The sequence below is a fragment of the Eschrichtius robustus genome, chromosome 13 (assembly GCF_028021215.1).
Source record: "Eschrichtius robustus isolate mEscRob2 chromosome 13, mEscRob2.pri, whole genome shotgun sequence".
NCBI classification, from domain to species: domain Eukaryota; kingdom Metazoa; phylum Chordata; class Mammalia; order Artiodactyla; family Eschrichtiidae; genus Eschrichtius; species Eschrichtius robustus.
The window spans coordinates 12,897,300-12,924,120 of NC_090836.1; the positions used below are offsets into that span (position 1 = coordinate 12,897,300).

The window sequence follows — 26,821 nt, forward strand, 5'->3', positions numbered from 1 at the left end:
AATTTCTCCATCGAATCTGAATGAGATCCTTGCTTGGGAGAGTAATTTTGGCTGTAGGTTTTTCCCTTTCATCAGTTTAAATATGTCTTGCCACTCCCTTCTGGCTTGCAAAGTTTCTGCTGAAAGGTCACCTGTTAACCTTATGGGGATTCCTTGTATGTTATTTGTTGCTTTTCCCTTGCTGCTTTTAATATTTTTTCTTTGTATTTAATTTTTAATAGTTTGATTAATATGTGTCTTGGCATGTTTCTCCTTGGATTTATCCTGTATGGGACTCTGTGCTTCCTGGACTTGATTGACTATTTCCTTTCCCATATTAGGGAAGTTTTTATCTCTTCAAATATTTTCTCTGTCCCTTTCTTTTTCTCTTCTTCTTCTGGGACACCTAAAATTTGAATGTTGGTGCATTTAATGTTGTCCCAGAGTTCTCTGAGACTGTCCTCAATCCCGCAGGCCAGAGATGCAGCCAAAAAAAAAAAGAATCTAGGACATGAATATAAAAAACTGGCAGAAGGTGGATAGCAGAGGGAGGCAAAGGAGACTGAGGAGGGGCTGGGCAGGTAGAGGCTATGAGAGGAGTTTGTGGTGAGATAGAAGCCCATCAGGGAGCACTCAAGAACACCAAACAGAGTCGGGTTCTATAGAGGAGTCAAAGAAGATAAGGACAGAAAGTGAAATTTCAGGCTATAAAAGTGTTCTGAAATGTTACTGCGAGGTTAAGCTGTAACAAATACCTCTTCAAGTCAGTGATATGTGTGTTGTGCATTAATATCTGGACCACTCTGAAGCCAAACTCTCAAATGATCCTAGTAAAAATTTAGCTTTGTTGAGACCAGCATTTCCATAGAATATATGGAAATGGTAGAGTCATTAGTTTCTTACAACTGTACCCAATACTTTGATGTTGACCTCAATTAAAAAATGTTTATTCAATTTGTGAACTTCCAGTCACTCAAGGGACAAAATGGTTACTTACCATTTCCAGTCCTAGGGTGAGTTGCCCTGGATACTTGGTCCAGGAGTCCGTAGTTGGTCCTTGATAAAAAAAAAAAAAAGTGGGTATTTCCCTCAGGGACACTGCAGGATATCACAATAGACTCTAAAAACCAGAATTGTGGCCAAATTAGGCTTTCTTTAGTTTCCAGAAGAATGGAGTTGGGTTTGAGAGAGGAGTACATTGACTGACATCCCTCATCCTCTCAGATGGGATTCATTCATTATTTTACTCACATTGGAAGAATGTGCCTTCAAAAATTGTACCTTTTGGAAAGCCATCCACTTAATCATTTCTTTCCACCCAAAATATCATGAAGTATTTCATTGTTCTCTCACTTCAGTTCTTCAAAGCTCTTACAATAAGGTGCTGTGTGAAATTATCTCTTTTTGTAGTTAAAATATTTTACTGGGTGAGCAACCTAACTGCCTAACTACAAGGGACCTATGGTTATTTTAAGAGGCAATTATCAATTTAATGGTTCTAATCATTATTGTAGTTCAATGAAATAGGTTTTATATGCATGCAAATATAAAAGCAAATGAAAAAATTTCAGATATTTTTCAAAGGGATTATTTACTCTTGTATTTGGCTTTTTAGTTTAGAAAAAATATTCATATTAGAAAAACTTTGTGCCAGTTTTGGAATTGTAACAAAAAGGATCATATATTATTTCAAAAACTAGTTACTAATGTTTAATCATTTATTTTACTGTATAGCACAGGGAATTATATTCTATATCTTATAATAACCTATAATTGAATATAATCTGAAAAGAAAACTGAATCACTTTGCTGTACACCTGAAACTAACACAATATTGTAAATCAACTATATTTCAGTTTTTAAAAATTTCTTTTAAACCTGCATTCGCATCCTAGAGGAACATGCCTCATCACTCTCCGTACATATGCTGCATTTTACCACACGGCAATCTTAGCTAATAGTCCCTGACCACTCAGGCATCTTTAGTTTGTTTAAACTAATGTTCATTGTGACCTTCAGCTCAGCAGCTTATTTTTTCTTTTTTCAGGACGAAATGTTATCCTGTATCTTATCCAAAGCTCTCTGTCCATTTGCTGAATATATACTTGGTCTCTGGTCACAGTGCAGCCATTGAATTTCCTTTGTGTGCCTGATCAGAGGTCCTTTTTACCCAGTACGCACAAAAATTGCATATTTGAAAATGAGTAGTCCAGTAAAATGTCCCTCACAGAATTATTTCCATTATTTCTATTACAAATCTTATTAAATTTGCACAACTACAAGAGACTTTAAACCATTTTCAAATTATTGCTTTATCCAATGAAAGCAGATATAGACTCAGATGAAATATCTTCTATTCAAACGCATTAATTTCTCATTTCACATCAAATTTCAAAATACGTGTGGGTCTCCATTTAACAGTTTGGTCTTGATCCACAAGCAAAAAGGTAACACTAAAAGTAATTTAATTTGGGTGGCATGTCTCTCATATAAGTAAAGATAAAGAAACTGAGGGCAAGTGCTTTATTTTTCTCTCAAGGTGAATAGTAAAGTAGCAAAGATCAGTATTTCCTGGAAAAGGGGAAAAATCTAATGTTTGTGCCAGGGGCCTGCAAATCCGTTTGAATATCAAGCACTGTTCTCAGAAAACATGAAATGTATGACTCACACATGATGCATGGGAATTTTTTCCAATTTTTATAGGTGCTATTATGAGTAATAAAACACACAATTTATAGTAACCTTTTGACAGACTGACCAAACTGAGTTGATTTCTCTCAACAACCACTAAAATTTCAATCAGGTGAGTGTCTGAGAAATTCTCTGACATTTAAAAGAGCTTTTGAATACGTGCAAAGATTTAGCTATAGGGATGTTCAGTGTATCACTAATTATAGCAAAAAATGTGAAACGACTTAAATACATGAAAATAGGAGTTTGATTAGATAAATTATATTATATCTATAATTTTGTCCCTTTAGGTTGTAAGAACCACAGACACAGCCAAGTTCAAAATAATAGGAGTTACTGCAAAGAAGCTTTAGCAGCTGTGCTACAGGACACAGCTCCTGCTCTCATACTTCTCCTCTCAAGTGTCTCTGTTGGCATAGCTCCTGAAGATACCAATGTCCCTAATTTCTCTCTAGCTTAACTTGTATAAGCATAGAAGATCTGATCAGATTATTCAGTCACTATCATACATGGAGCCTCTCGCATAATCATAATAAGTGGGCAGGAAGCTGAGATGGGATAATAGACCTTCCCACCTATCAGAGGATAAAAGTAATTGTAACTATCAAAAATATGACATACTTTCCAAAAGTATGTGAAATTAGCCATTCAAATAATGATTTATAAGGCATGGTTCTGTATGATTTAGGATATTTTTACAAAACACAGTTTTCACCTATCTTAAAAACTAAAGCAAAGAAACCCCATAAAAATTTTTGTGTAACTGACATAACATATGAGTCCTGCAGTCTCTGCTTGCTCAGTAATTTGTCATGCTTTCAAAAATAATTTATTTATTACTGTCAATCCTGATGCAGCTTTGCACCACACGGGATATAAATCTGTTGATCTTTTAGCATTTGGGCTAAGATTGGCCATAGCTTTTTAGTAAATGAATTCATAAAACATCTCCTTTCTCCTTGGCAATCTCCTTCTAAAACGCCTCTTTACCTCTATCAATTTTTCTCTTTCTCTATATTTCCCACTCTATATCACCACTTTTTCTTCTTTCTCCTGATTCTAAATATCTGAGAAAAGTTAGTATGGAGTAATCAGCTATCCAAAGTTAGAAGAAATAACCAGGCTCTAGTGATAAATGAATGGTTCAGTACCATGGAGAGCAGAGCACGTGCTTCCCAAAATACTAACCCATTCTCCCCCAAATTTTAGTTGCTATATTATTAAAAACATTCTTATTAGCCAGCCATTGGCTCAGACTGCGATTCCACGCTGAGAAGTTCTAGTGCATCTAGCAAAATTGGTTTCAGTTTTTGAACTATGTTAAAGGAACAAGTCCCCTTCCCCCAATCTACATGGACCAATACTTCCATCAAAAACAAAAGTATGAAAAGTTAAATTAAGTTAAAGCAGATAAATAAAATACAAGCTCCAATTTGTTTTTTATTATTGTTACATACTGTAACAAATTGTGATAAATTATTTCTATGCTTACCCTTAATTGATGTGCTTACTTGGTCACAGATGATTAATAAATAGTTATTACACTGGCATTGTCCCACAGACTAACCTTTGATTAGTAATTACTGAGGAGCATAGGACTTCTTGTCTCATTATGGGCTGTGCAGTTGGCAAACCCTTTAAAGTTTCAAGCACTCCGAAGTGGAATACTATACAGTCACTTAAATAAAAGCAGAGAATGTTTATTGATGTGCAGAGACTTTCCCACATGCTAATTTGTAAAAGCATGTTATAAAGAAGCAAAATTCCATTTTTATTAAAGAATAGTAACATGGTGAAAGAGTCAGGAAATATGACAGTGGTTACCTCTGGGTGATGGATTTATGAGGGATTTTTTTCCTTTTGTTGTTAACATTTTCTTTCCTGTATATCCTTAATTTTTATACCATGATTATATATTTGTCTTATGAAAATAATGGGACTCATGGAAATGAATTATTATTTTTAAGTTGATCGTTCACTCAATATTTTTGTATTTCAATTCACGGTCTATCACTGTGTCTCTATGTGCTATGATAAGTGGCTGGTTTAGAGCCCCCATAAATAAAGTATACAGCCTTAGAATGTGAAAAAAAATGTAGGTACCCAAGAAGCATTTATTGTATGGAAGTGGAAGGGCTGACGTTATTTGGTTTTTATTTTCAAAGCATCCAGTTTCAAAGATGTATTTTGTTAAATATCACAGATTTCATATGGCTTAACCTAACATTAAATCAAGTTATAGCTAAGTAAGATATCCTCCCCCCTTTTCTAACGAACAATTAATTATGTGCCCATAACAAATGGATAATCTTTACTCTTATCTATTTTACAAAATATATTTTGGTATCTCCATTCAGAAAAAAAAAATGCTCCACTAAAATGATCCAATCTGAACTGACACGAACAAGTTCTGCAAATTTCTGCTTGGTTTCTGCATTGTAAGTTATCTTCAATTAATTAATCCTTATCTCCCTAGGGCAGGCCTTTGACATGTCTGGAGCAAAACTCAGCCAAATGTCAAAATAAGAGGGACAAAAACGGCTCAACTGAAACACATCTGCCAAATCCAACTTAGATGAATTTATTTCTTCTGGGACAGAGAGCACTTATGAAATTGATATGTGCAAAGTAGAATTTGTAGCATATTAATAAAAAGTGCTAAATGCATAGGTTTTTAAAATAGTGAATCACTTAGGACTCTAATGCCTCATTAATATGGCATTAATCTATTTAGAACAATGCATAATAGAGCCTACCTCCCCAGTAGATTCTTCTAGTGTTCAATTTGTAAAGGAATAAATAATCCCAAACTTTTTTCTTAAACTTTCGGGTTTTGTATTTGAAACCATATAAATTTTATGTTACTTGAGGTTTAAATTTTACTAATATGCCCACACCTCTGTAATGAAAGTCTCCTGGTCAGGGTAAAGGGAATTGTTAGAAGAAGAATGGTGAGAAAAACATGCTTTTTAAAAACTTCTAGTCCCCTCCAAAGAGATGGGGGCTAGAGGCCCCACAGAGCAGTAGCTGCTGAAACAGCTAAAATAATGGGAGAATCAGACAGCCCTCTCTTATTTACCTGGAGCTCGAAGGCAAAGTAGGAATAGATCCCTTTAGGTGCCACCAAGATCCATCTCCTTGCTCCAGCAAGGAGTGTTTAAGAAAGACTCTCCTGTGTAAGCAAACTTGGAAAGAGCAGGCCAAGTTTTACTTCCCTCTTTTCTTGTTATCGCCAGAAGACAAAAAAAAAAAAAAAAAAAAGCAACACCTGCAAGGATCCTACATTACTCATGCTTGGGATAATTACCATGCATCATTTGTGCCACCCCCCTTCCTGGCATGTTGGCTCACAGCGAGTGGCCCAACCTCCAGTGACTCCTTTGGTATTTGCTTCTTGCAGCCTACATACAGCATATGAATCATCAAGCCCCCCAGCAGAGGGCTGCCTGGAAAAAATAAGATTTCAGTTAGAGAACCAGCCATATGGATGCCTGGTTGACTCTTACCATGCAACTCTTACAGCAAGTGAAACAGGATAACAACCAATGGCCACGCTTTTCTCTTTGTCAATGGATGTCTGGGGCGAAAGGCAGTAGAAAGTGTAAATGTCAATGTCAAAGAATGAATATTCAGTTCCAGAATTGTGCATAAGTAAATCTGAAAAAAAAGGAATCACAGCAGCGTCTTATTGCTCAATTCCAGCCCATTTACAGAGAATAAAAAGGCAAAGCAATGTGAGTGAAAAGCAAGATATCAGACTCAGCAGGACTCTGCCACCTTGGCTTTGAATGCTGCCACATTTATGAGTTTAACTGTTTTACCACCAGCCTTCTCTGATCTCACTTGATCAAGAAAGATGGCAAAGGTTTGGATGAGCAAGGCAGCGCTGGCCCAAAATTAGCTCTAGGAATAAGATAACGCACTCTGTGAGGAAGGAGTTACTAAACTTAAAGCCAGCTAATGAATTCCTGGTAGAATTCCTGATGGATGCATCCAAAAGTTGATTCTTGAATTAGCCACAAACCTATGCCTCATAACTGTTATTTGCCACACACAAAAAAAGGATCCAGGACACAGTTTTTGAGAGCTAAATTGCCGGCAACATAAGTGGGTTGAATCTTATTGTCTTCAAACAAAAAAGAACAATATAAGTATGTTGGATTGCTGGTCTTTTGAAACTAAAGATTCAGTGTCATGTTCATTTCAAAAGGATTGCTATTGATAAAAGAGAAATGGTGGATTTCATATCAGTCTTCTCAGGAAATATTTATTTCATTTTGAAGTATAATTCCAGTTGAGTAAACATTACTTCTGTTGTCGTTGAGATCGTGATTTCAGTTTTCAAAAATTCTAAATTGTGTTTACTTGTGGTGACTATACAATAGAGTCACAAATCTGCAGCAATATTATAGCAATGTGGAACTACTCAGAAACATATGATGTATAGCTCGTTTCTTTAGCCTATAAGATAATGAAATGCCAAGCATTACATACACATGTACTTCCTCTGCTTAGTACATCCCAACGTAAATTGGTTATAGCTTATGTTTAAAGAAGGATGTTTTTTCTAATACTAGGAATTTTCCTTATGGAATCTTATTTTTTTTAATTGAAGTATAGTTGATATACAATGTTGTGTTAATTTCTGCTGTACAGCAAAGTGATTCAGTTATACATACATATATATTCTTTTTCGTGTTCTTTTCCATTATGATTTATTACAAGATATTGAATATAGTTCCCTGTGCTATACAGTAGGACGTTGTTGTTTATCCATCCTATATATAATAGTTTGCATCTGCTAATCCCAAACTCCCAATCCAACCCTCTGCCGCCCCCCCTTCCTTCCCCTTGGCAATCACAAGTCTGTTCTCTATGTCTGTGAGTCTGTTTCTGTTTCGTAATTTCATCTGTGTCATATTTTAGATTCCATATGTAAGTGATATCATATGGTATTTGTCTTTCTCTTTCTGACTTACTTAGTATGATAATCTCTAGGTCCATCCATGCAGCTGCAAATGGCATCATTTCATTTTTTTTATAGCTGAGTAATATGGAATCTTATTTAAAAGAATCCATCCAGGGTTATAGTTTTGCCTATTCTATTTTCCCCTGTCTAGCAAAATGCACTGATTATAAAGAAAGAGTGGCAAAAATAGGGAATTGACATAACCTGTCTGGGCTTAAAGGAAGGTCTTATACAGTAGGTCCTATAAAACACTTGTTGAATGGTTTCCTGCTCACAATGTTCAAATTCTTAGCCTGGCATTCAAGACTTTTCTTCATTTGCTTTAATCTAGCCTTTTTCCTTGTCTCTCATTGCTTCTTCTCATGTGCCACGTGCTACCACTGAATAAAACTTCTGAACTTAATCGGGTTCTGTACTTAATACTGTCTACCTCTAACAAATTTTCCTCACCATTTTCACTAGCCCAAGGGATCAGACTCATTGTTTCCAAGATCCCTTTAAATTTTGAATTTAATGACTTATGATTCAAGGAAATACCACTTCCTATTTGAAACATTCTTTGATTGCCCCAGCTGAATATTATCTCTCGTTTTGTCCCCTGCTCTTATTGATCATGTCTTCTTCCAAATGTTGTATATCTGTGTCCATGTCTTATGTCCCCTGCTGTATTTGCAAATTCTCTGAGCAATGCTGCATGACAGTATTCTGTATTCAGGAAATTTCCTCTAATTACATATTGAATTACAGTGAATTACTAAGCAGCACCCCTGACAATGCAGGAGTTTTATACTGTAGTTTATTTACTAGCTTTTTCTCTCCTGGGTGTTGGAAACCCTCAGCCAGAAGTAGCTGAGCTTTTTCCCCCAAGGTAATTAAGATTCTCTCCTGCCTTTGCCATCTCAGTTTCATCCTATGATTATTTGGCCATAATGATGTGACTGCTTTACAGAAAACTTGATGTTATATCAAGTGCACAAATTTTGTCTTTTTGCCTATAATGGTTCAATTTCATTCTTAAAGTCCAAGCTTTCTGCCTTTGCTACATGGAGTTCATCACCTCTACCTGCCGCTCTTTCTAGATTTAAATCTGATGTGACACAACCCATGCAAACCCGGAAATATACAGATGCAACACTTTTTTCTAACTCTTTCATAGACCATTTCCATGCGAAAAGAATCACATTTAACTGCCTGATATGGAAGTTGCTTCATGAATTTTGCAGACCTGGGGTGAGAAAAAGAATATTTAGATCCAAGGCTTGAAAGATTCACCCACACAATTTTCAAACACACATTCCTCCAATTCATTTGAACACCTACTGTGTAACATACAATTTCCAGGTGTATTATGTCATTATCATCTCTGAATTATTCTAAACATAAAGTTGACAAAAACTGAAGCTTAAAAATAAAATTGAGTGAAACCAAGGCCCGTAATCTTTAGTAGGTTAACCTAGATCATAAAGCTAAGTAACAGGATTTCAACTCAGGTACCTAATGCAGAGTTCAGTGCTCCCAGGGGGACACCCAGGGCATCAAGCAGACGTGTCAACTGTGGTAGCGTATGGCTAGTGCTTCTCCTGGTTCATTTAAAGCCCCTGAGCCTCATCTTTGTGTTACCCCAGTGGTAAAAGCCACCTCTTCTGAAGACGGCTTCACAATGGTTTATCAGCAAATTATCTTGTCCACAGGGTCACCTGTTTTCACACTGCAAATGCCTCCTGGTTAGAGGGACTGACTTGCTTACACTCTCGGCTTATCCTAGATGGCTCGGGACCTTGTTGATTAACCATTCATGCCTGAAACCTGCGAGTAAAAACTTTGAAAAGTAAGGCTTTGCTGCTCAAAGTGTGTTCTATGAACCAAGAGCATTAGTACCACCTGGGAGCTTATTAGAAATGCAGACTCTTGGGGTCCATCCCAGACCACCTGAATTCATATGCCTTTTAATTTTGAGAAGTTCTACCAAAGCACTATATTCACTGAAGCTATTTCTCTTACGATATAATAATTTTTGGTATGTTTGTGACTAAATGCAGTGAGAAAATTCTCGATTTTTTGTTTTTAATTTGTTCGTTTGTTATCAAAAAATGATAAACTCTGCAGGCAGTCTCCACTTCCCCTTGGAAAGTAATCACTTGTATACAACAATTGCCTCCACTCTGCTCACTCATCTAAGAGCCAAATTTGCCTTGTATCTCTACAGAAAGTCCACTTAAGTAAGCTTTATTTCTTATGGCAGAAATGGAAAAAAAAAAATTAATTGATTTGGTAGGTTTGGGAGGACAAAATATCATCATGGGAATATCACTGGAGTGGGTTCAAGAAGATCTGCATTCAATAGGAGTCTTCCTCTAACGAGGCAGTTACCCCTAGGCAGACCCTTTCCCACTTCCCGGCCTTGGGTTTCCTCATCTGTATTAAGGAGTTTGGACAACATAATCTCCAAGGCTCCTTCTTACTCCGACAGCTTGTTGGGACTTTACTGATACTTCCTTAGTAGATTTCTCATTGCCACCCTCATCTCTTTCTCCACTGCCAAGTCCAGATAAGTCTTGCTTATTGCCACAGCCTTATAATTGATCTCTTGCTTCATTTTGCCCTCTCCCCATCCGAGCTCCATACCACTGCTAGCTCTTTTGCTCTCAAAAGAAAATCTAATCATGGCCTTCTGATGCTTAGAACAATTCAATGGTCCCAAACACCTGGACATGACCTGCAAGTCCCTTCCTGTTCCTTGAAGACGCTGTGCTGTCCTCTGTCCCTAAACACACTGCTGTTCCCAGCCCCTCTTGCCTGAAACGTCCCCGACACTCCAGCCTGTTGACCACTGAGTCCTGATAATCTTTCAAGCATCAACTTCATCATCGCTAGGTAAGGTGTTCTTGCTATCAGAGTACATTGTGCATCTCATCATAATATTTGATGCTTCTTACTGTTATTGCTCATTTAGAATTAATCTTTGTGAGGGCTGAACAAGTCTCTCTTGCTCATAATCGTGCTCTTGTAACCAACACCAAGCAAGCATTACAAATTATTCTTTGAATTCCATCCTCTGCTTCCTAGTTATTGATAAACTAATGATAGTAAACTCTAAATATTGCTTTAAGGATTAGGCATAATTAATCTAAAATGCCTAGAACAAACCCTGGAATATATTAGGTATTTAATAAATGCTAGCTATTACTATTGTTACTATTCTTTTCTCTCTTTAATTATAGCAGTTAGTACAGGCTTAATTGTAATTACCTGATAAGTAAAAATCTCTTTTTCACTTTGAATGCTAAAGGGAATACACAAAGAAGTAGATGCATTCACCTAAATAAATGCATCAAGTTAGTGGTTTTCCTTATTCCAATGAAACAGAAAATCATACTGTTATGTACTAAATATATATAATTAATCATATTCATTGTAAATTATGCAGCAATGTATTTGGAAAATACAGTATTGAATTATCACAAAGTATTATTAAATTCTTCCAGTAAATGTTCCATGATTTGTTCCCTTGAAGCTTAAGCTAATGGAAAAGGCTTGAGAGAAATTATCATTTTGAAGAAAACAGATCCTGGATACTTATGACCTAAAAGGAAATCTGGCATGCATCTCTTAATATTCTTAGAAATTACTCATAGGTTCAGCTTTTATTAATTCATAACTCTTTGAAGTTATGAATTGAAAGAGGTCCTGAAATCCAGTCTCCCATCCAATATTTGAATCTCTGTGGCACCATCTTAGCCAAGTGGCTGGACGGCCTCTGCATGGGCAGTTAGATGATTAAATCTCTATTAGTTTCCATAGCAACATATGATTTATTAATGGTGCATCCATGAGTCTTTAAGAATATATTATCTGTAAGTCAGAAACAAATCATAACACAGTCATAGGAGAAAAAGAACAAAGTGGAAGGTAGATAAGGAAACAATTGAGATATTAATCAAAATTTAGTTTGATTTTTTTCTCTATCAGATATTAAATAATAACACAGATAGAGTCATGACCAGCAAAGATACAAAATGTCAGTCTTATTCTGCCACTGTGTTATTGTTCATTATTACTTATTCCCAGTTTACACCTTTTCTTCATTATCTCTCACCCATTCTTTCTTTATATTCGTTTAGTCTTACCTCTGTGTCTAATTCCTGCTTTCTCACCACTTACCTCCTTGTGTCTCTCCTTAATATCTTTCTTAGTTTGGCCAAGTATTCTTTTATTTCTAAAATACAGTAATATGACTTTGCCATAATCATACAGAAACTGAGCTGTAATAAGAAATACCCTGACACATAAGAATAGGCTGAAGAGACATAGTAAGAATATGTTGTTAAAGGCTCAGTAAAAATAAGATAGGTGGATGAATGGATAAATGGATGGATTTCAGTTTATAAATATTTATTAAGTTCCAAATAGCAAAGTACTCTGTTAGATTCTGTGATAGATGATAAGTGAGGTCTGATTCTCTGTCTTTAGGAGGTTAAAATCTACAGGAAATTTATACACAGAACTAGCCAAACACAGCACAAGACAGACCATGAGCAGTAATATGAAGGGAGAAAAAAATGGGAAAAAAAAGAGATAGAGAAGAAAGGAGAAGTGGAATATTATTCAAGGAGGAGGAAATAGAAATAGAGTAGTTAGCAAATGGAAAATTAATATTGATTATAAGTATTATATTTCAGGGTATTCAAGAAAGGAAAGGTGTATTTCAGAACTTAAAGCACATGATATTAATTTTTTAAAAAATCATATGGATCTCACATTCAGCCATGGCCTGGTAACAGTATTGCATGCTACGACTTTATTAAGACTTTATTATGAATCAAATAAAAGCTTTGTAACTAAAGATCTTTTGTTTAACATAAATTGTGTAGATTAATGCAAATTGGCGTGAGGTACTTGTATCGGGCCACCGATAACAGCTGCTGCCTTTAAGAACAGAAACTAAAATAGTAAGAAAAGATACAGAAAGAGGCTTAAACATTTCTGTACAGAATCCAATGAAAAAAAATTCACGTTTACCATTAGATTCTGTACCATCAAAATGTTCTAATGGTAAAAACCACCTTTTAAAATTATTTCAAGCATTTCTGTTTTTTACCTTTTAAATTACATCTTGTACAGGGCAATAAGAAACTATTTAATGATGAAATGCCAATTAACAACAAGTTCAGTATGTCAAGTAAAAGTAATGATATTTCCTCACCAAATACCACAGCATGATTTATAGAAATGCCATCCTTTCCCAAAGAATGGAATCCTTTCATTTGGTGCAGTAAATTGCATACTGTCTTTTTACAGCTGTTCCCAAAGACAAAGATATTTTTGAGCTTCATTTATAAAACATAAATATCAGATTGTTGTTCCAGCCTTCTTGTAATTCAAAATAGCATCAGCGCTGGCTGAACATTATTCATGCAGTGGAAAGTAAGAAATGGTGACAATTTAAAGTTAACATAGTGAAATGAAGATGAATATGTAAAGTGTTAACCTCAAATGGTTTAAGTAGATGTTATGAATACTTAAAGAGAGGAGAGCAGGATCTTGGTAAAAGAGCCTTTTGAAATTATTTCCACTTCCTACTGTAAGGGCAATCTGCCTGTTACTAGATTCGTATGATCCCACTTACAGAGTGATGTGTTCTGGGAGAGATTTAGATAGAGGGCTGTGGATTACAGGAAGAGACTGATTCTGTCTGAGGTGGTCACAAAGATGTCTCGAAGAAGGTGGTATTTGATAGAGATAGGGTGTCAGAATTGGATATTCGAAGTGAGGGAAGGGATATTTCAGGCAGAAGGAATACATCAATAGGACAACAGAGGCAAGAAAGCCCCTGGGCAAATGGAATGGGGAGTTTGACTAGCCTGTGAGGTTCATGGAGTTCTTGACAGAGAAATAGTGACAGACCAGACGAGATGGTAAATTAGGGACAGATTGTGAAAGGCTTTAAGGGCCACGCTAAAGAATCTGGTTTTTATTGGCTAGTGAATAATAAGTTCAGTGATATTTTTCCCCAAGGTTTTAAACCCAGAACATTCACATGACCAGAACTGTGCTGTTTATTGGGCATTTAGAATGCACTCGGCTGTGCCAGGTAATTTACAAACATTATCCAATATGATCATCACAAAAGTATAGTTAAAGGAAGTAGTAACCCCATTTTACAGATGAGAAAACTGTCTCAGAGAGGTTATATAACTTGCCTTTGTTCAACAATCTAATAAGACAAATTTTTACCCTAAATTATATGCTCCTTACTCTTCATAATTCTGTTTTCATAATCCTATTGTTTTTTCAAGACTGTAATTTTGTAATTCTCTTACTCTTAATAATTCGGTATTTTGAAGAAAGGAGAAATAGGAGAGAGCTAGGCTTGTTTAGAAGCTATTTTACTATGACAAGAAAAAATAATATTTCTAACTGAATTATATCTATAACAGTTCAAGTAACAGCAAATCTGAGCTACCACTGTTCCTGAAAAATACACATTGAAAAATTGCATGATTATCATTTTAGAGTTTTATTATGATGTTGAGGGTTCTTACACAAGTGAAAACTTAAATTTCTTTATTATCTATTCAGTTTCTGATGATATTCAGAAAGCTTTGCAACTCAGCTAACAAGAGCTTCCTTAGCCAGATTCATTAAGTGTAATTGCCATTTTTTAAACCATCAAAATTAAGCACTTAATATGTGCAAGACATAAAATATGGCAAGTATCTTAATTCCATTTTTTTCATTTTAACCACAACAACATTGTAAGATAGGCATTCTTTTCCCATTTTCTAGACAAGGAAACTAAGGTTCCCTGAGGTCTCTATGGGGTAGCCCATATGTAATGGAACTGGTATTCATGTTGAGCTCTATTTAAGTCACTATTCTTTCCACTACACCTGAATGTCCTGTAACCGCCCATGCCATGTAATAAAGATGAGTGATCTTGAAGTGATGTTCATGCCACATGGTTGCACAGGAATGAAGTAAAAGACAGTCTGTGGCACAAACTTGAAGTGGAGTGTCATGGTTATTGCACAGACTTTGAAATCAGAGAAACATGGATTTAACTCTCATGCCCACCATGTAAAAACATGTGACCTTAGGCATGTTACTGAAGCTTTCTGAGGCTCAATTACAAACTGGGAAAATGCAAATAATAATATCTATCTTAGAGGGTTGTTAAAAGGATTAAGCAAAGTAATGCCTAAAAAGTTCTTAACACGAAGTAGATTCTTAATAAAAGTAAGCTCTGTTAATAGTAGTAGTTGTGTTACCACGCTGCCGTATCTCCTCGATTCCCAGGGCTTCAGTTACCATCTCTTCTGCGATCTCTTCCAAGTATTAGATCCAGACCTCTCTTCTGAATTCTGGATACCTATAGCTCATCACCCACTTGGCATTTGCACTTGGATATCCCACATGCATCTTATACTCGTTGTGTATCAAACTGAACTGAACTAATTATACACATCACCTTCTTCCCACCCTGCTAATCTCTGCTTGCCTGCAGTCGTTTTCATATATGATCATGATAACGTGTGAGTTTGTGTGTAAAATCAACCCCCCAAGCAACCCACAACTAATCAAATTTCAAGTCACTAAGTTCTGCATTTCTATTTTTGCTCTACTTTTGTAGAACAAAAGTTCTACATTTCTCTTGACATCATGCTGTTCCTAGCTGCCATCATTCCTCTCCTAGAATACTACCATCACACCCTACATCTGCCTGTCCTTACAAACCAGCTCTCTGTAGTGTAACCAGAAGTATCCTCCTACCCACCCTGAGACTTAAAGGAAATTGGCTTTCAATCCTTTCCCATTTCCAGTGTTCAAATCCCCTTGGGATTTTTGTCAATTTGGAGGAGGCTTTCATTCTCACGATTTCCTCTTCCCTCAGGCATCCACCAACTTCTATGATGACCATTTCTGTGTCCTAACACATGCATGTGAAACTCAGCCCCTTCGTCAAGTCACACTAATGAGCCACTCACACAAAACACGTGTGAATGTCACAAACATTAGTAAAGATTGGGGTTTGGGGAGATGGAGAAATGTTTAGTATTCAAAATGCTAACTTCAACTGAAACATTAGGCTTTCCCAGTTTTAAAATGCTCTCTGACCTCCTCATGATCTGGATATTTCTGTTGGCTGATTGCCCCTCCTGTATCCCAATATCACACCATCATGCTGGCTCTTCTCTCCATGTTTTTTTTTCCAGCCCCTCCTCTCTTATCTCTCTCCCTTACTTTCTGGAATAAGGCCATTCTTTCCTTTGTAACTTGAATACTAGTTTGACTGTCTTTTGTGGTTTGTTTTTGTTCGTTTGCCTAGATTCCTCTGCTCATACCTTTAGAGTGTGTCCTTCTATCCCAAGTGGTTCGTTATCAAGTATTTTTTCATTAAAAGTTCCCCTAATAGGAATTTGGGAGCCAGCGGTTAACATAATAAATGTTTTGCTTCTATTGCAGAATGCAAATCTAACTGTTTCACTCCTCTGCTTAATAACCTGTAAGTGGCTTCCCATTGCCTTGAGCAATAAGCCTCAACCTTTTTTAGAAGGACTTAGAAAGTATCCTATGATCTAGTTTCCACTATTGACCATTCTGATGTTATTCTGGTTTCTCAAATACATTGTGCTTTCTCCAGCCCCCAAATCTTCATATACACTGATCTTCACAGATCATATTTTTTCTCTAAATCTTCAGCAGGCCAACTCTTACTGTAGCCTGTACTTACCTGTATAGACTCTTACTTACTCTAGGTTAGATCCTGTTGCTAGGTCCTCTTTTATCATCATTCACTTCTTTACAATGCCTCTTCCACTTGTAATTATTTAAAATGGTATATTTCGTCTCTCCTGTTGTAGACTCCAAACACCACTGGAACCAGGACCAAATTTCTTTTCTTCACCATCATATCTTCAGCACCAAGCATACAGCAGGCACTCAATTTTTTAAAAATTTATTTATTTAATTTATTTATTTTTGGCTGCGTTGGGTCTTCGTTGCTGAGCGCAGGCTTTCTCTAGTTGCGGCAAGCGGGGGCTACTCTTCCTTGTGGTGCGCGGGATTCTCATTGCGGTGGCTTCTCTTGTTGCAGAGCACGGGCTCTAGGCACACGGGCTTCAGTAGTTGTGGCACGTGGGCTTCAGTAGTTGTGGCGCATGGGCTTATTTGCTCTGTGGCACGTGGGAATCTTCCCGGACCAGGGCTCGAACCCGTGCCCCTCCATTGCCAGGTGGCTTCTTAACCACTGTGCCACCGATTTTTTTAAAACTACATGAAAGTACATATTGAGCAAAGCATGTGTGTAAAGTACAGCACTTCATCTCCCTTGACTTCTGGGCTTTAATTTATCCAGCATGGAGGGATCAGTCCTCCAGGAAAATCATAAAATCCCAGTGATGGTGGAGGACACAGGAAACAGGAAACAATTTGCTTTAAAGATCTGAAAGTTCTGTTGTTGACAATGCTAACTCAAGGAGGAGGGGAGATAGAGGGCAGTGCTTACAAAAGGTCACAAGGATCGCACCTAAATACGCTGTGAACTATGTGTTTCGTAAGCAGAAGCCACTCTTTGTTAACTATCCTCAGGATTTAATTAACTGGTGTCACAGTTGGAGAGACACTTCATGCCTGTGGGGAAATTCAACTGAACTCATTAATTCTAAAATAACTGATTAGCGCCATTATCTTTCACATTATCTTTCTATAAGTGGGACAGCTACATTTTTACAAGCATCTTTCTAAGGTAAAACCACTTCAAAACTATAAATACTGTTAGGGATAGAGAAGCAAGGTAGAGAATTTTAAAATTCAGACAAAATAATGTTTGTCAGTGCTTCATGTTGAAATAACACTTGTTATTGAAAATAACACTTGTTTCACAGAATTGACCTGTCAGAGACCCCTATTTTTCATAACATATTAAGCCAGAAGAATGTCACACATTTTCAGAACTTGCCTGATCATTGGACTGTCAAGGACAGATGGATGTGATGGCTTCCTGGAAGGTGGACCCACCTCCTCCCGAGTCAATCATCAACCAGGCAGCTTCATAGGTCTCTAAACTCGTCACCACAGTAGGTCCTAGAAACTGTTCCCATGATAACCTTCAGTCAAACAGGTTAGCTCAGGCTGTCTCACACAGGTGTAATAATAGAAAAAGAAACTCTTTCATGATGCCGCAAAAAAGGGTAATATTGATTATTGAATAAGTAGACTGAAAGTCAGAGTGGTTATGGAACCATTTACGAACCATGGTGTTAGTGTCCTAAAATGATACATCTTCTAAAATTTACATGTCCCAAAGAGAATCAAGGAGAAAAATAGGTCATAAATACTGTAGCAATAATTAGCTATTGTTTTTGGAGGCTCTACTAAATATCACGTATTCAACTGGGTAATGTACACATATAATCTCACTTCCCCCCACCCCAAAACCTGGTCATAATAAGTTTTAGCTTTTCCATAATTTACCTGAAGCAAAGGAGGCTCAAAGAATTAAAATGAGAAACTATCACTCAAGTGAGATTTGAACCCACATTGGCCTACCTCCAAAATTTCTTTTTATCTCCAAAACTGCTTTTTTTCATGATATCACACTTTTTGAGCATCTCTCAAGCATAATCTAGAGGAATAAGTCATAGTTTGTGCTGAGAGCGTTCACCACCAATTAAGGACAGGTATGAAAGGTAGCATTTGGGCTACCTTTGTGCCTCAGTGTTTTCATCTGTGAAGTGAGATAATAACTTAATGAGAGGTTCTGAGGATGAAATGAAAAAATGTATTTTAAAACATTTTATAAAATATAAAATGTGATATGTGACTATTGTTATTATCCTACATATCACATAAAATCTTGGCATATCTCCTTAGCCTAAGTTTCTTTCCACTTTAAAAATGCCAGGTTGAATTCTTTCCTCAAGCATGTTTTCTTTGATCTCCAAAATTAAGAGCTCCACAGAACTTCTACCCCAGGTCCATATTGACAGTCAGGAAATAATTACTGCATTAGTATATATAATAAAATGCTATTTTACACTCACTTATGCACACACACGGCAACTTGCTAAGGAAATATTATTAGTATTTATTTTAAATTAATGCTTAATGGGTAAAAATTGACTTATCATTCTGCACTCTGGTTGGGCAGAGCAGAGTAAGAGTGAAAGCTGAAGGTGCAAAGATAATCTATTTAATCAAGGACATGGCAAATGCAACAAATTCAAGGGTTGTAACCCAGTAACCTACAGGCTGAGACTGGCCTGCCAATGTGTTTTCTTTTTCTTTTTCTTTTTTTTTTTTTTTTTTGGTATGGCACCTTTTATTTATTTGTAACTAAACTATTTACAATATAATCAATGCCCATGAATCCATTATGACCCCAAAACAAAGCTAATATGAACATTCTTGGACATGTTTTTTGGAGCACATACACATTCATTTCTGCTGAGCCTATATCTAGAACTAGAATTGCTGGGTCATGTGTTATGTAAATATTCAGCTTTAGTAGATATTGCCAGTTTTCCAAAATGCTTAAGCTAATTTACACTACCACCAGCAGTGAATGAAAATGCCACTTGCTCTAAATTGTTGTCAATACTTGGTATTTGTTGTCTTTTTAATTTGAACCACCCTACGGGTATGTAGCTTATCTTACTCTTTATCTCCTTAAAAGTTGCCTTGCGCTCTCATTACTTTCTACTAGTAAAGAATGGGCTCTTAAAGATGTTACTATTAACTTCTTGATGACCAAGTCTAATGACTTTTCTTCAATCCTTGCCCTTCATTTCTTAGCAACATGTGACACCACTGACCCCCACTTTCTTCTTGAAACCGTATTCCATTGACTTCCATGATATTACATTATCCTAGAAGGTACATCTTTATCCACAGTCCCAAAATCCAGTATACCCTTTATTTTATGTTTGCCTAGAAACAAACAAATGTGTTTTCTTTGGCCAGATTTTAATGTTGCTTTTAGACAATGCCAGTACCCTCCCATTTGCTAACTAATCCATCATTCAATCCTCTTATACTTGACTCGTTCACACATTTATATTACCTGCCTGACATTTGAGTTTTGGACCCCTTTACCAAGTAAGAGGCAAAAGAGATGAAGGCTCTGTCTCATGAAATCATAAAAGACAGAAATAGATGTATCTGAGCATGTAAAACATGAAAGGCAGTGTTGGCATGAAAGTGGACTCAGGCACCAAGAGAGAACTGACATATTCCACCTGAAAAGATACATTTAAGACCCACATAAAGAAGTCTGGCAGTACACAGCAGATGGTAAGCATATTCACTCAGCAAGCAGCTTTCAAGAACCTGCTGTATGAGCTTCAGAGCAGTTTCTGGCACCACGCAATAAGCACGATGTAAGTGGATGTTCTTTATTATAATATTGTCATCGTTGAAATCATTATCATTGCTATGATTATTGGTCAGACACAATTCTAGGAAGGACAAAGTCACACAAGGCCTGTCTTTCTCTTTACTCCCAAATAGAATATATCCCCAGTGTCCTGCACCATTCCTGATACATGCTGGTTGCTCAAAATTTTCTGAAGAATGATAGAATAAATAATGGGAGATTAGGGGGAGGTCATCCTTAGTCTTTGAGATCAACATCCAAATTCTGCTCTGACAGTTTCTGAAAGAAAGAAAGTATCAGGGCAGCTCTGGGACTTTAATCTTCCTGAAGGAACTGAAAGGACAGACTGCCTTGCCGGAAAAGGTTTCCCAGGAGCCGGACAGGAGGCTAAGTGAATGAATTACATAACGTCTGCAGAGAATTATGGCTGTAAGTGCTATATAAGCACCGGACATCATTAATATTACTATTTAAAAGAATTGAGCATCCCATCACTTCTTATGTGGCAACCTTAGCACAGCAGAATTTTCTAAGTGTTCCCTCTAAAATGCCCTCTCTAATAATACTAATCATTGATTGATTTGCCAGCTGAAGCACTGATAATGTTCTAGAAGCACATCACACCGGCAGGTCACACGGGCAGATCTGGTGCAGCCAGCTGTTGCTTGAACTCTGGTCAGGTCTTACGTGAACTGTTACAACATCCTCCTTACTGTCTGCTGACCTTAGATGGGCTCAGTCAGCCAATTCCTAACTACACTAGGCCCATCCTTCTAACTATATTGGCCTTTCTAAACTGTGATCTGTCTAATCATGCCACTTTCCTGCATTAAAACAGTGCCTGATTTCTTTTGGCCTAAAACTATCCAGATTCCTTAATAAGGCATAACTTGCACTGGGCTATTTGCTCTCTCCTCTTGAGTATCCCAGCACTGTCTACCCACTCCAGAGCACCCTGGAGTCTCCTCCTACTTCTCCAGATGACTTTCCTGACTTTTGTTTCCCTGGGAAACTCCTGAGTATCTTTCAAGCATCCCTTCTACCCTGAAACCTTCCCTCATATCCATCTGCAGAAGCAGAATGAATTGCTTGCTATCTTCTCTACATGTCTATAACACTGAACAATTTTCTTGTATCGACCAGGACCTTTGGCTGCAAATTTTGGAAGTCCAACTTAAACAATTTAAGCTATAAATTGGGATTTATTCAGTATGTATCTGTAGCTAGTTCTCTTCTTTGACCCACATCCCAGGGACTCATCCTGCATTTTTCTCCTCTTTAATGCTGCCCACTCTGTCTCCAATAGCTTTTCTGTCCCAGGACTGGCGTTAGAACAGGTGACAGGCTCCTGGGCCCCCGCTTCCTTGCTGAAGCCAAACCCCTAGGCCCCTTTTGCTGTCTCAAGCAACTTACCTCTAGTTCAGGAAAGAGAAATACCAAGGGGCATCAGAACGTGTGGATCCTAGACCTTATTCTGACGTCAATTAGCTGTGTGACATTTGCACCACTGTTCTCTCAAGTGTGAAATGAGGGTGTTGGACCAGAGAAATTTCTATATTAAACTTTGTTATACAAAGGACATTTCAGTGAAAATATTTTTACTGCAGAGTCGAGCAATACCTTTACCAGTCTCAGAAAAAGAAAAAGAAAAAGTTTTAGATAGTTTTATATCCACCAAATAAATCAGCATTGGCCTTGCCTAAGTTTACCAGATCCATTCTGATTACTTTTAATACTTCCTTTTTGCTCTGCTTCTCAGCAGGGATGACATGCCTGCAGCATACATTCAAAATTTTCTCCTGAATATAGATTCTAGGAAAAGCTGAAGTGAAGGGGACAGAGAAGAAAAAAATAACATAGATGACATTTCTTTTAGGCTTACTGCCTAGATTGCACTTGGCCTGCTGCCTTATTCTCATTAGTCCCACTGACTGAATCTGATTAGCCCACCCTGATTTATTTTTGGCAACCTGGGAACACATGGGCCAATGCTTATTTTAATGGCTGATACAATCATCCCCAAAGCTGTTGTTAGCATTTGGAGGATTAGTTCCTTTTCCTGGAGGCTTTAACTGTCTACAAGGCATCATGACACATGAGACATATATTTCTTACACACTTTACAAAACTGAGTTTATCTTTTCCTCTTTTCATTATCATAAACACTTCCAGTTTATTGGCTGTTAAAACATAGAGCAAAAAATTCTTAGTAATTGTGTATCTGATGTCTGTAAACTTATTATTTTCTGAGTTAGTGAATCAACTTCTATAATCAACAATGAATAAAAACCAGATTTCAATGCTATTGGATACTCAACGCTTGGTTTAGCAAAAAATTCTTAGTAATTGTGTATCTGATGTCTGTAAACTTATTATTTTCTGAGTTAGTGAATCAACTTCTATAATCAACAATGAATAAAAACCAGATTTCAATGCTATTGGATACTCAACGCTTGGTTTAGTCTCACGTTTCACCTGATCGCTGGCAATGGAGAATGGGTCACATTTTATGTTTGGTCCCAAAAGTACAGAACTCTGTTTTAGAAGTCTGCCCATGTATCTGAGGATGAGAGACAAATGTGGATAAAGGACATTTAAAGAGTCAATCTGTACTGACAATCCCGGGTTACAGAAATCTTCCCAGGCCTGCCCAGATCAAAAACCACCTGGCATATGCCAGGCATTGGTCCTGGAGCTGGAGACACAGCTAGAAATAAGATGCAGTCTCTGCCCTAGAGGACTTACAGTCTAGTGTAATAGGAATAGCGTGAACACAATTAAGTCTACTAAATGTTAACATAGAATTAAAATTCTCTTAATGGCCAGATAGTCTTTATAAGTACTAGGACCTTTAAAAACCAGATTTCTTAAAAAATGAAATAAGAAGAAAAAAAAAAGTCAGTATGTTTTTAGGTCTATACAGTATCTTTTAAAGGATTGATGTATTGCACACTTGATTTGGTTGCTGACAATATGTGAGGTACCAAAATCAATAAGTAGATTAATCCTAAGAAGAGAATGCTCACATATAATTAATGCAATCGGCAATTTTTTCATTCATTTAACAAACATTTATCAGCTATATCCTGTCTGTCAGACTCAATGTTAGGAAAATAAGTCAAGAGGAGAAGGCAAAGACATGTAGAACAACAGTGGAGTTCAGTCTTGGTAATTGTGTACGGTGGTTAAAAGTCCAAACTACATGTGTGACCTGGAGCAAGTGACTTAATCTTTCTGGCTCTCAGTTCGCACAGTGACAAACTGAGATGGAATTAATAATATCCATCTCGTGAGATAACTCTGAATATTAAATGAGATGACCGTGTTTATAGCCTGCCTAGCTTGGTACCTGGATCCTTGTACGTCCTTGACAAGTTTCAGCAATTTTTCTGTCCCACTTTTGTAGAAAAGAAACCTGAGGCTCAGAACAATGAAATAATTTGTCCTGGACACTACATACCCAGAAGGTAAATTAAAAACAAATCGGCAGGGGCTTCCCTGGTGGCGCAGTGGTTGAGAATCTGCCTGCTAATGCAGGGGACACGGGTTCGAGCCCTGGTCTGGGAAGATCCCACATGCCGCGGAGCAACTAGGCCCGTGAGCCACAACTACTGAGCCTGCGCATCTGGAGCCTGTGCTCCGCAACAAAAGAGGCCACGATAGTGAGAGGCCCGCGCACCGCGATGAAGAGTGGCCCCCGCTTGCCACAACTAGAGAAAGCCCTCACACAGAAACGAAGACCCAACACAGCCAAAAATAAATAAATAAATACTTTTTAAAAAAAAAAAAAAAAAAAACAGATCGGCAAATGTTAGAAAGTCTGTGAGTCTTGTCAAGACCAGAGAACAGAAGAGGACGGATTCTGACTGTGGAGTGTGGGAAAAAATCAGGAAGGAATATTTAAACCAACTACACAAATGATTTTTCAAATACTGTTCATGAGCATTTATCTGGAGACTTGGAGCAAAGTTTTCAGTCCACTAACTGCTGATTTTTCCATCAACGCCCACGACTCCTCAGTCTGGTCCTTTCCTCAAAGAGCATCTTAGTTTCTCTTATTAAGGACTGCCTAACCTTTAACGAGGATTATCACAGGTTTCTCAGCCCTGACTATTTTAGTTTCCAGAACTGACAGGTGAGACGTCAGAGAGGAAATAACTGCCTTGAAACATTCTTCTAGAATTTTCCTGGGACTATGGCAGGACTACTCCCTCCAAAGTAAAATAGTGCTTCTTCAAACCATACAGCTTCTTCAACATAGGTGAAACAAAGTCCTTCCACAGGACTTCTCTGGAAGTCGAGTGCCAAGATGATTTTCATTCATTTATAATTACGCATTTCCATGATGTTTATTTTGTGTTTATTACATGACACAATCCATGAACCGGAAGCAGCTTTTCAATCAAGAAGAATGCTAAAAGTAAAAAAACCTGAGAACATCAATTGCCACAATAGGGTTAATCTCCCTCTTTCTGCCTTTCCTCGTACACTAAAATACCTATGTAACTCTATTTCACAAAGCAATGCTTATCACACCACTAGTTTTGGGGAAATTATGTCAGTATAATTTTATTGCAAAATAATCTGAAATCTGACCTCCATTTCCTTTTTCTCTCTTTCCTTAAACAGAATTCTACCACATTCCACGTAACTGTCCAAGATGATAATAGCATCACTGTCTCTTTAGAAGCTTCAGATGTCATGAGTCCATCATCTGTGTATGTGGTGAAGATAACTGGTGAATCAAAAAATTACTTCTTCGAATTTGAGGAATTCAACAGTACTTTGCCTCCTCCCGTTATCTTTAAGGCCAATTATCACGGCCTGTATTATATAATCACTCTGGTAGTGGTAAATGGAAATGTGGTTACCAAGCCATCCAGATCAATCACTGTGTTAACAAGTAAGCATCATGGGCAATATTGTCCTCTGTGTCTCTTTGTTGGGTGTATTCCCCTGGGGGTTCTCATGAAAACAGAGCCAAGAATGGCAAGATCAATTGCCTTGAAATCAAGTGACAAGATTCAAAGTTCTGCTTTACCTTAAGAATACAGTCCCTTGCTGAAGCTGGATCACGTTTTACTGTAACCTTTTGTTAATCAAAATGTGCTTAAACCAAAAAAAGTCAACCTATTTTGAGATTGAATGACAATTTTAGATTCATGATTGGACAATGTAATTTGCTGCTATATAATTTAATAGTATGATTATAACTAAGTTTTTTTTCTAGAACACATATTCTCATATTAAGCAAATTGCTTTTTGAGGCAATGAATTTATACTAATATTTAGCTGGCTCAAAATCAAAATTACACAGTTTTAGTTGAGAGAGAGTAAAAGATATCGTTATTTATCAGTTGCTATTCCTCACCTCACCCTCAAAATAGCCTAGGCTTCCACTGCCCAAGAAAAATGCCAAGAAAAAAAAAGTCATTGACATTTTAACCTTTAGTAGCACATGTCTGAAGAGGTCATGCTGATATTAGAAATTTTTTAGGAATGGTTTTAACGACATATGATTTTCACTTTTCTCTCTGCCTTTAATACATAATCTCAAAGTAAAATTCGGCTCTACTGTATATGTTGATGTATGGAAGAAAAACTGTTATGTATAAGATGGTAGAGTTTATCACTAGAGCAATGCAATGTCTCAGCGAAGTTCTTTTTGCTCTTTGCTCCAGTGGTTGCAATCTTTTAATTGCCATCTATACGTGATCTTTCTGGCCACAATTAAGGAAAAGGACATAGTGCTATTTTCTGTTGGGATAAAAGGAAAGAGAAACACCAAGAAACAAGAACTCAGAATCAAGCTAGAGGACATATTTTTAACATGTCTGTCAAAAATTAATTAAAGTTTCCCTTGGCAGAGTTCCAGGATCCGTACTGAGTTCTAAAAATTAGGAATGGCACAGACCCAAGACCTTCAAGGTTTGTAGATATAATGAACAAATCTAGGACCGAGCTGAATTAAAGGAAGGACTTGCCTGGAAAAATGCTGTCTTAAACAAGCTCCAGAAATGGCGAATTAGGAGCCAATAAAACCGGGCAGCAGATCTAGGCGTATAATGCCTATAATATAACACTTGGAATCAGAAGCTCTGCCTTGCTCATCTTCCTAATTTCATAAGCATGACCTAGCATGACCCTTATGCTTAAATGGTGATCAGTAAATATTAATTCAATTTAGCCGCGCAAGTAACAAGAAAAGGAACCAGGAAAAAAAGGCTAAGACACAGAGCAAAATAAAACTAGTGATTGTTGCTGACCCAACACTCATTCGCAGGCACTCAGCCGCTCTGGATCAAAGCTGGAGGAGTCGGCCCTTTAGTTAATGGTTCACAAAGAAATGTGTTAAGTAAGTAGATGGTGAAAGATTTCTGGAATATCTTGTTGATATTTTACCATGTGCAGTAAGTTCTACTCAACATGTTTTCTATTTTCTTTTGTGATTTCTTCTTTGATATGTGGGTTAGGAATTGTGTTGTTGAATGTCCAAAACTTTGGCTATTTTGCAGAGATCTCCTTATTGATTTCTAGGTAACTGTTGTTGTGATCAGAGAACATGCTCTGGGCAATTTCAATGCCCAGAAAGTTGTTGAGATTTGTCTTATGGCCCCAAATATGGCCTCTCTTGTTGTGCTTTCTGTGAGCACTTGGTGGGTGCAGTTTCAATAAATGTCAATTAGGTCAGGTTGGTTGTTCAAGTCTTCTATACCCTAATGATTTGCTGTCAATTTGTTCTAACAATGACTGACAGAGGGACTGGATTTGTCTATTTCTCCTTTCACTTCTTTTAGTTTATGCTTTAG

The 26,821-nt window shown here is 37.2% G+C and overlaps 1 protein-coding gene across 5 annotated transcripts in view; it reads left to right on the forward strand.

Annotated features, from left to right (window-relative positions):
- PTPRO (protein tyrosine phosphatase receptor type O) overlaps positions 1 to 26,821 on the forward strand; it is a 232,996-nt gene that overhangs the window by 95,846 nt on the left and 110,329 nt on the right. For 4 of the 5 annotated variants that reach the window (XM_068559856.1, XM_068559850.1, XM_068559852.1 and 1 more), the window contains exon 2: positions 24,642 to 24,915. In XM_068559856.1, coding sequence (XP_068415957.1) covers positions 24,642 to 24,915 — 274 coding nt within the window. Of the gene's footprint in view, positions 1 to 24,641; positions 24,916 to 26,321; positions 26,368 to 26,821 lie in introns of those variants that run through there. The other variant, XM_068559854.1, reaches the window with a different exon arrangement.